The sequence below is a fragment of the Theobroma cacao genome, chromosome 4, assembly GCF_000208745.1.
Source record: "Theobroma cacao cultivar B97-61/B2 chromosome 4, Criollo_cocoa_genome_V2, whole genome shotgun sequence".
NCBI classification, from domain to species: Eukaryota; Viridiplantae; Streptophyta; class Magnoliopsida; order Malvales; family Malvaceae; genus Theobroma; species Theobroma cacao.
Window position 1 is genome coordinate 28,158,384 of NC_030853.1, and position 10,779 is coordinate 28,169,162.

The 10,779-nt window shown below is 36.7% G+C and overlaps 2 protein-coding genes across 2 annotated transcripts; one reads left to right on the forward strand and one right to left on the reverse strand.

Annotated features, from left to right (window-relative positions):
- Positions 2,043 to 5,384, forward strand: LOC18603040. The gene is made up of 6 exons (XM_018119186.1): positions 2,043 to 2,125; positions 2,214 to 2,387; positions 2,621 to 2,800; positions 2,953 to 3,072; positions 3,951 to 4,084; positions 4,831 to 5,384. Exons 1-6 carry the CDS (start codon positions 2,108 to 2,110, stop codon positions 4,907 to 4,909), a joined length of 705 nt encoding a protein of 234 aa, XP_017974675.1. The 5' UTR covers positions 2,043 to 2,107; the 3' UTR covers positions 4,910 to 5,384.
- LOC18603041 (sulfate transporter 3.1) lies at positions 5,658 to 10,455 on the reverse strand. The gene is made up of 12 exons (XM_018120187.1): positions 10,014 to 10,455; positions 9,725 to 9,932; positions 9,361 to 9,532; positions 9,155 to 9,220; positions 8,428 to 8,541; positions 7,758 to 7,874; positions 7,355 to 7,481; positions 6,884 to 7,170; positions 6,596 to 6,786; positions 6,420 to 6,505; positions 6,252 to 6,328; positions 5,658 to 6,161 (listed from the first exon to the last, which is right to left on the reverse strand). The coding sequence occupies exons 1-12, from the start codon at positions 10,330 to 10,332 to the stop codon at positions 5,973 to 5,975; spliced, it is 1,953 nt and encodes a 650-aa protein (XP_017975676.1). The 5' UTR covers positions 10,333 to 10,455; the 3' UTR covers positions 5,658 to 5,972.

Consider the following 10,779-nt stretch of genomic DNA (forward strand, 5'->3'; position numbering starts at 1 on the left):
CTCAAGAATGAGATAACCCTTTGTCTTTTCACCTAAAAGAAAAAAGCCTCATAGCAATCAGACAAAAACTCTATAGAAAGCGCTGAGCATCGTTGTCATGACTATTGAAATGGATGGTTAGTTGATTACTGCTGCAAAAGTGAAAAATAAGACCTTAAAGATCATTTAAGGTCTCTTTCTTTCTGTCTCAGCATATTGCAAATGAGAGAATTAGTCATTGGGTCATTTGTTCTGATGGAATTCTGTATTGGCAATGCTGTCATATTGTTGACAGCAGTCGACGAATGGCAAATTACAGCTTTATCAAATGTTGGAAGCACCATTGAGTTTGCAAGCACAGGAGGAAATAATGTAGGAGGGCATAAGTTTAGCCAATGCATGATCATCTTTGTTCTTACGCAAAAAGTATATAGTCCCTAAATTAATATTAATAAAAGTGTACTTGTTATATTGGTTTTTTCATCAGAAAAAAACAAAGGGTATTGATTTCTCATGCGTACAAATCCAGAATCCAGATGGACATTCTGCTCCTATCAAAAGGATTATTATTATAGTAATTAAAGTCAATTGCACAGGTATTTAGGATATGCATAGACAAATTTAAGTACAATTTGAAAGATTCTGCTTGTGAAACATGTATGGACCCATAGAGAATGTTCTTTATGTATTAGCATTAAACAAGGAAGCAACATCATGAATTTTGGATCTCCATATCAAAAACATCAGCAGTTGCATCACGTAAACTAAACTCCAGTGACTGTCTTTGGGAAATGATGGATGAACAGGGGCCAGAGTATGATCTTTGATAAAATTCCTTTCTACAAGTTCTATATATATATATGATTATTAAAACACCACCAACAACATTTTTCTTTTGTTTTTTTTTTTACTTTAGAGTAATGGAAGTCACCTGGACTTGGGTTAACTGGTAATGGCAACAGATGAAGCATTAATTTAGGTAGGAGTTGGGCTCCCCTTCACTGGAAAGTAAGTGACAGAGAAGTAGTGTAGAGGAGTCGGAATCAATAGGTTGAGCTCCGCGATCTCCTATTGCTTATGGAAGAGTTAAGCTATACTTAGACATGTATCTTTTCTAAAGGCCCAAAGAATAAGAAGGTTATGCTACAAATGAACAAATGGAAATAAAAAATGACAATTAAATTGATAAAAGAAATATAAAATTTTGATCAGAATGTCTTCATTGTTAAGAAATAGTTTGTGTGTAATTTCCCCACACTCTGTATGTAATTTCCTTGTAATCTGTACTTAATTTCTTCGTAGTTTATTCCTAATTTCTTCGAAGTATATGTTAACCGACTAGAATTTTCTAGGCAAGTTATGCACATCTATATATAGTACCAATTCCTGCCTGCTTCTGCATTACTCAACCCTGATTTGTCATCCTAAATTTCCTTTCTTGTAACCAGTACAATGATGTTTTCCTGGAAGCCATTCTCCTGCGTTGTCAAAGTAGTTCTTCTTGCTTTGCTGTTAATTTCTGGTCCGAAGCCTCGTGAGGCTACTAGGCTTTTAAATGACAGGAAGCTGAACGCGGCTCACACGAGTCTAGAACGTGCGCCTCCAGTGCCACCGATGGGTTCTAATCCAATCAGATACACCCCTAAACCTCCTGCCCATCATTAACAAGGCTTCTCCAACTTCTGCATGTTCTATGATTCCCGGCCAAAGCTATCCATTCCTATTTCTTGGACTTCGTTGCAATATAAAGTAGATAGTTCTAAGACAATGTCCAGATAGCTAGACGTTTCTTTTCTTTTCTTTTCTTTTTTGGGGGTGGGGGTGGGGGTGGGGAGAGAGCTAGACTTTTGTTCATTCTTATCCTTTAGTGATCATATATGTAAGAAATTGTTTCATTTTGTTAATTTCATTGTGTAACATATTGTACATTATACATTAGTATCAAGGTTTATGATGTTCATTATTTATATATATATATATATATATATATATATATATANGGGGGGGGGGAGGGTGTCAGTGGTAGGGCCTATAGGGATCAGATAGCTATCAAATTGGAATTGTTTGATTTGTGTGTTTTTTGGCATATTTCCAGGGATATTTTCGGAAAGGATGCATATTAGAGGCCATGGAACGATATGATGATGTAATTTCCTAGCTTCCCTCCAAATTTGATGAAGAGTCGATGCCTATTGTTTTATGCTGCTGATATTTGTAATATTCATTTATTATAGGCTTTAGCTGCCTTCCAAATGGCTTTGCAATACAACCCACAAAGTGCAGAAGTATCAAGAAAAATTAAGAGGCTTTCCCAGCTTGCAAAAGATAAAAAGCGAGCTCAAGAAGTGCAAAACTTGCGATCCAATGTAGATATGGCAAAAAGCTTGGAGACACTGAAATCTGAAATGGTGAGTTCATTGAGCAAAGTGTTGTGATTTCCTCATAATACTATGAGACTAAGTTACACTTACATTTGATCTTTGGTTTGATTATAGGTTCTGTTTTCTCTTCCCGTTAGTGAATGCTTGTCAGCTAAGAATTTTCTATTAAAATTCTGACCTACTGCTGTAGAGATTTGATATCATTAGTCGGATTCTTTCCAGTATAATTCTTGGCAAAAAATTGGTCTTTCTCTTTGCAGTCTGAAAAGTATGGAGCTGAAAATTGCTGGAAAGACATGTTTCTTTTCCTTGTTGAGACAATGGAAGCAGCTGTAAAATCATGGCATGAGACTTCAAAAGTGGATCCTAGAGTCTACTTCCTTCTTGATAAGGAGAAGACCCAGACTGATAAATATGCTCCGGTTGTCAACATTGATAAGGTATTAGACTTTCGAAACTATCTAATGTATATTACAACCAAGTCCAAGAAACAGGAATTATATAGCTCTCAAAAGTATATTGCAACCAAATTAAAAGAAAAAGGGTTCTCAATCATATATAATGAAAAATTGCATCTTTCCTCTTGTACCAGGCATTTGAATCACCCCACACACACAGCAGTTGTTTTTCATTTCTTAGGCAATATGCTGAGGATTCGTTCTCTGGAGCGGCTTGCTTAGTTGCACCCAAAAGTATCATAGCTTATCCACAGGTAATTCTTCATATCTATTCTAAAATTGCCATAGAGACTTAGCTTGTGGACAACCTCCATATACTTCTGGATATCTCAAATGCTGCTTTTATTTGCAGTGTCTGTCTGTCTTGTGCACTTTTTTTTTTTTCATTTGTTGCAGTGCAGGAAATGTAATTATGGTATAATAATTTTTTTTTGAAAGGTTGTATGGTAGTTTGGATAATTTAATAAGTTTTAAGTTGGTACAGTCTGTTGGAGACTTGAAGTGCTGCTGAGCTTGGCTATCTATCTATCTATATTTGAAAGAAAAGAAATAATAGTTCTTACTATTATTCATTGCAGTTTATAATCTTTAAAGAATGTGGCATATGGTTGTAGCTAAATGTATGGCATGTTTTTCACATTCTGTTTTGTTCCTCTATTTGTTCTTCTTGGAATGGATGAGTGCTTCTTATTTTTTGAAGTTTTACTCGTTTCTTTTAACAGTAGTAAGGCAGCTTAGAGCTGATTCACAATTTATAGCTGGGTGAACAAATCCAAGCCTTTGATCCACCAACTAATCTTACTACAAGTAATGGAAGTTTTTGAAGCAAATTCAAGTGTTAGTTCTTACTGACATAAATGTCACTCCATCGGGGCTAGAGTTTCTGCTCTGAGCCCAATATCATTGAGTAAGTTCAAAGTCGGTGGTGATCTTTGCTTATCAGGGGGAAAAAGCAGATGGCTAGTCTTGTTCAATTTTGCACTCTCTTGAGAGTCCTGCCATCTCTGAATCTAAGTTATGCTTGAAGGGTCTAATCATATATTTACATCAAGTTTAATTGATGGTTTATTCATTGCACAATACAAGATTCATCAGGTCTACAAGCACCTTTGATTCAATGCTATCATTGCAGGTTTGGAAAGGTCAAGGGTCAAGGAAGTGGAGACATGGGCAACATGATGGTTTCTTTGTACAATTTGAGTCACCACTCTTGCGAAAACTATGGTTTATTTCAAGTGCCAATGAGATGGGGCAGACATTGTGCAGGTTCGCGCTCTCTCTCTCTCTCTTTATGCTTGCTTGCAATTTCATCCCTAATAAAGGTGTAGATAATCAAATGCAACTTAAGTAATTTGAATTGCTAAAACTATATGACGGTTGAAATATGTCTTGTTTACTTGTGCCATGAATGCGTTCCACTGAAATTGTATTCGGATAATTCATTCTCTTAAAAATTAAATTTACTGCCTATCTGTTAAAAGAAAAAGTTACTTTACCTTCCAAAATACTGCAACTGGGAGAGAGTGTGTACATTAGCTGGCTTGTCAATTCATGCATTTCACTTCTCTGGCTGCATACTATTTGAAAATTTTTCTCCCTTATGGAGCTTTTACATTGATTCTTCACTATAATTCACACACCTGCTGAGTTAGGGGTTGGGAAAGAGATGTACTATGATGGTCGATCAATTTAAAATGTCACTTATTTGCTGCCCCTAAACATTAAAACTCTGTTTATTTCTGATCTAATGAAATGATGGAGAGTGATTGTATTAGATTCCTTTTACATCAGTCTTGGATTTTATGTTTGGATTGCTCCTTTCAAGGAAAAGTCTTTTTGAAAGTTTCTCATGGGAATATCAGTATTCTTGATCTATTCTCTTTGATCATAAGGCATCAACAATGTATTAAGTATGCTTTGGTGAAAGTTTATTGTACGAAATTGAATACTCCTTTACTGAAAATTTATTTTTGCGTAAATGATTTGAGTTCAAGGACCGTTTTATATTTCAGGGCTCCAGACGTTCTGGATATAGGTGCACATGAACTGCTTCCACGCCTCTTCAAAGAAAAGCTGTCCAATTCTTCATGAGCTTTCTTTTGGGCTGAAGGAAATAGCTAAGGCAATCTGGTGGACTTGATTCGAAGGTTCTCATATTCAGAAAAGAACAGACAACATAGTGTGCTTTTTTGTTGCTTTGAGCTGGATACAAATTCCTTTTTAGATGTGAAAGTTTGCAGCAAGGTGCTTTTCTAAGTCACATACATGTTCTTGATTTTGAAAATTTTCTAAAGAAGTTTACAGGCATCTTTGAGTCATACTGCATTTTGTTGGTGTTTATTGAAATTGCTTTCTTGCACTTGGTGATTCAAGTGTTTCAGCTCTTGTGTGGGTTTATGCTTTATTTTTGTTCCATTCTTACGTTATATGTTGGAAGAGCATCAAAGCTACTTGGTGTAGAACTTACTACTTTGTGTTGTAATTATATGTAGAAAGTGATTCAAGAAGGGCCGTTGTAGTTTTGACTCATTTCCTATTGATTTATGCATCAATTTTTTATTAGCCATTTCCCTCCTGCTTCTTACCTTTTATGTTATACTATTATAGACTATAACAATCGATTTACGCTTGTATGTTTTGTCGTTAACTTCTTTAGCATTTAATCTTTTGTTTCTGAGGTCTGGCTTGGTTGTAAGCCCCTGCTAGAACTATTAAGATGATCTAAGAATCTGTACATTTCACGATTGTTAGGACAATGGTAATGGTAATGGTATAGGGCTCTAGATTGTATCTGCCATTTTTCATTTGAAAATCTACAAAACAACCAGGTTACTGAAAATACATCAGAATGGAACAATCATACTTGTATTTAAATGTTATTATTTTGATTCCACTCATAAACATTAGTTAAGGATGGTAAACATTAGTTAAGCATAGAAGGATCCCACCAGGATCTTAGCTTTGGTGAGAATTACATGTCATATTTCATACATAATATTACAAAGCTTATACTCATAAGCACTTCCTCAAAAAATTCTTCTCTTTTCCTCTTCTGCATTAACCAAAACAGGTTAACATGCAAGCTTCCTCAGATGGTAGGCGCGAAGCTCTAGTACTTAGCATCAGTAGATTCATTCGTCTAATTGATTGTAAATTAGACATTGTTATCTTGTGCATGATAGTCGACTGCAACAGGGTTTGACTTCCATGTATGTAACATGAAATTACATGCTGCTACAGCCTCTCCTACTGTCAGGTAGATCCATTCTTGACCAATTGTGTCGATGAGTTTGGACTTGTCTAGCTTCTTCATGACCTCACTCTTTGGATTAGCTAATACAAGCTGAAATCAATGACAAAACATGTCATTTAAGCAAACGATTTTAGACGTGAGAATAACTCAACACGAAATGTGTCAGAAAACAAGTTATACCTTTAGACCTTTTCTATCTACATTCTTCTTGACTTCTTCCAGCATGCTAATCCCACTAGTATCAATGCTACCTACGGCTGCAGAATAAATTTGCTCCGCTGTTAGAACTTAAAGAGTCATATTTAGGTGTAGGTGTTTATTTGTTTCTGCCTTTATGACTCAACTTACCACTCAAATCTAATATGACATAGTGTAAACTTGTTTCTCCTGCAGATTTTAGCCTGTCTTCCTCCTCATAAATCCATCTTGAGATCCTGAAAAAAGTTTGGTGCCCACATGAATTAAACAATAATCACCTTAACCTTCCTATTATGTATATAGCTGAGATAAAACTGTTTGCCCACCTTTCCCTTAGATAGCTTGCATTGGCAAAATAAACAGGCGCATCTATCTGAAGTATGAGAATCCCTGGAACTTTGTTTGCAATCGGGTATTGATCCATACTTCTATAGATACCAGAGTTTGGAATATTGCCTAGAACAATTGTTCTAGGCCTCGCCACAAACAGAAGAATCCTTAGCAAGGAAACCATGATCTGCATTGATATATACAAGTTGAAGCAATGATTTTATGTATGATTTGAGGTTAATTTGTAAAGGAATTATTGCTTGGCAAGGTTTAGCTCTACTTACCGCAATGATTAGACCAATCTCAACACTGCCAAGGACAACGCCAAGATACGCACCCAAGCAGATGAAGAAGTCGAATTTGTCAACTTTCCAAAGGTGTATAGCAGCTTCATAGTCAAGCAGGCCAAGCATGGCAGCTATAATTATAGCGGAAAGCACCACAAGAGGAGTGTAATGAAACAATGGTGTTAGAAATAACAATGTGAGCATCACTGCTGTTGCCATGACAATGTTAGAGACAGCAGTTTTGCTTCCGGCATTGGAGTTTACTGCAGTTCTAGAAAATGGTCCTGCAATCACAGCCATGACCCACAAATAATTAAGTTTTCAAAACTTTCTAATGACAAAAAGTAATGATGGTTATTGGTAAGAGCATTTTCCAAAGGGCCCGTGTTACTTGGCCCAACCTAGGCTCAAAGTCAGATAGCAATCATATCTGTTACAGGGCATGACTTGCGAGATGTGAACCAGTACCTGCAGTCAGGTAGCAAGAAGTGCAAGAGCCAGCAATGTTCATCATCCCAAAGGCTATCATCTCCTTGTTCCCATCAATGTGATAGTTCTTGAACATGGCAAAGGTTCTTCCGACTGCAATTCCTTCCTGTATATTTACCACAATGAAGATTAGTTTAACCTATAGTTTTTCTTCTATTGTTATTATAATCAAGATTAGTTATATTATAAAGTTATAAAATTATATTGTCCATGTGTAAGATGATAATTCTGACACTCTGGATAACCACAATTGCTTGGACCCACAAAAACGAGATGGCGTGTCATTAGACAAAGCCAACTCTTGTTTTTGAGGTCAAAACGATGACGTCCCATTGTCGTGGAGCATGTTTTAGTGACAAAAGGTTACGATCAGATTACTCACAGCAAGGCCAATGACGCCGATGATGATTCCTGTTTTTATCGCCGCCGCCAAATGGGGAGACCCAAACGCCAGATCTGACACAGACGGCGGATTCAACCCTTTCTTCAAGTGCCCAATCTGGAGAAAACCAACAAAATTTTTCATACATATCATCATCATCATAAAACCACACATCTCATCAGCCTGCAGAGATTTCCTTGGCTACATAATTTTCTGTCACAAGATTTTGGAGCTTCGCATGACTGTGTGTGCTCAAGTCCAAATCCTTTTTTCGGTTTTTCCTTGGAATTTAGTTTGAAAACTCTTTTCAGTGTTGATGTGATGATGACAAGAGAGATCAGTTAGCCTGTTGCTATATCATGCATTAAAAAGCTACCAACATATAAGCTAAGTAATTCTTTGAATTTCGATACAAGAAGATAAAATCAAAGTCTCCATATCCATTTCCTTTGAAAGAGTGTCCATATGCAATTTACATATATGTTGGACTATAGATGGAAATGGACTCTTAACCTTCATTTGAAAATACAGATCGACCAACCTTAATAAATAATAATCCACCCAACATAAATTAGATATTTGGACCAAATATGATTAGAGGGTATAAATATATCATAATGACGCATGTGAAAATGTTAATCTAGAGAGAGAGAGAGAGAGAGAGACTGACCACTTGAACGCCATGTTTCTCTGCATGAGTCACATAGACGAGAAGGCTTCCCAAAATAACTGATGTGAGCGGTGCCATGGCGTTTATCCAAAAAAAGGCTGCCTTTCTCTTGCTCTACATGGAGTCAACATTTAAATTGTAAATATTTTAATCCCCAAAGGCACAAAAAAAAAAAAAGCTATACTCTTGAACTTGATATATTAATATGTCTATGTTATTATAATAAAGATATCCACAAATATTGCCCTTTATGAATGTCTTTCTGAGGCCTTTCTACTCGATAGAATTGCACCAAAGTCATGGGAAAGAATACTAGTATTAGATTATCAGGCTCTTTATGTGAAAACAGCTGGAATTCGTACATTAATCAGTCTGCATAGTTTGCAATTCAACTTTTTTGCTTTCCCGAACCATCAATTAATATATATACATATATATCTATATGGAGTGTAAAATAGCCAAAAACCATCACTCATTCAAACCTCTAATTGAGTTATTTCTAGTTGATTTATTTTACGCCATAGCCTTGCAGTTAAAGAAACTCATCCTTTTCGCAACGTTATGATTATTGGGTTGGTTGGAAGGGTTGATTTTGCATACATTTTTGACAGCAACAACTAGGCAAATTATGATATGAATAGCTTCCTTTTTTTTCTCGTAAAAAAGAAGAATTAACAACTTTTCAATGGAAATTACTCAAAAGTAAAAGAGGGTACACTGCACTCACAAAGTATCTTGTCAGGAGGAGGAAGAAAAGGAAACAACAGCCCAAAACAGCACTCTCCCATCTCCACTGCAACCACCACAAATAGAATTAATATCTTAACCATTTCAATATTTCTAAGAAATATATATATATATATATATGCTAACATGAACAATTAATGGTTAAAATTTAATCAGTTAGCAAAAAACAAATGGTTGTAAATTAACCTGGTGAAATTGGCCGAAAACTGAGCGCATAACGGATACAAGATCAGTCTCATGTGTGAAATGGAGTAAACCAAGCATCCCTTTCAATTGCTGTAAACAGACAATCGTGGCAGCGCCACCCATGAATCCCACTATGGTTGCATGTGACAGAAAATCCACGATAAATCCAAGTCTGCAATATTTTAACACATAATTACAGCACCATGTAGTCATCAACTAATCAAGGAATTGAGTATGTTTTAGAAAAAAACCAATTAGCTAATTAATCTTTTCTTCAGTCTTTGTCCACAACTAACTTTTTGATTAAGGACTAATGACCTTAATTAAAATTTAAGCAACAAGACAAAGTGTGAACTAATTTTACCTTAAGATGCCAAGGGAAGCTTGGAACAGCCCAGCAAAGAGAGTAGCCGTGAAGACTAACTGAACATATTGTTTGGGGTTCTCAGTAGGGCTAACCTCCTTGCCCAGCATAGAAGATATTAGGAGTGATGCCACAGCTACAGTCCCCACAGCCAAATCTTTAGAACTCCCCAACATGGCATATACCAACGGCGGAACAAAGCTTGAATCTGCATTAATCCAAGTTCATGATATCACATTTTCTACTAGGTAAGGTTACATGGTTATTCATAAAATTAAAAAGAACTTACAGAGTCCAATAATTGGTGGTATGCTGGCCAAATTTGCATAGCTTATCCCCTGAGGAACTGCAAGACTGGCAATGGTGATGCCAGCAATCAAATCAGCCTTGAAGAAGTCGAAAGTGTAACGAGGAGCCCATTCCAGGATTGGTACAAAGTACTGTAATCCCAACAAAAACTTCCTGGAGGCAGGCTGATTCTTGAACTGCCTAAAAGGGTCATCAGGGAAGAAAGTCTCCTTGAGACTAGTTTGTAAACACTTGAGAAATGGTTTGGAAGGAGGAACCGGCACTCGATGCGGGCACTCATATTCTGCTGTAGTACCCATTTCAATAATCTAAGTCGGTATTTCAATAGATTTGCTGCAAATTAGAGCTGCTTTTGGAGATAGTGATGTTAAGACTAAAAGACTAGCTAGATATCGCAGGCTAGAGTAGTTCTGGTTTGTTGTAATGAAGCTGATCAGGGCAGCCTTTTATAAGGTGGTGGGAGGGATATCTAAGTGCTTCAAGGGACCCATAAGTGGACTGGCACGTGGCAGGTGTCAAAATTCTTGACCCCCTTGACCATCAGCCCTTGTAATTTGCCTCCCCAACCCTTAAGCATTTCAAGATTTGCTTAGTATAATTAGTTCACTGCCATCTTCGCAGCTTCAACGCGTGGTTGATTCTGATAGGATGCAGGTTTCGCCTACCACACGTGGTGGTTCACTAAAGGGTTGGGGACAATGAGTCAATGAGACCGAGGAATTTCGGGAAGATACGCGAAATTTTTG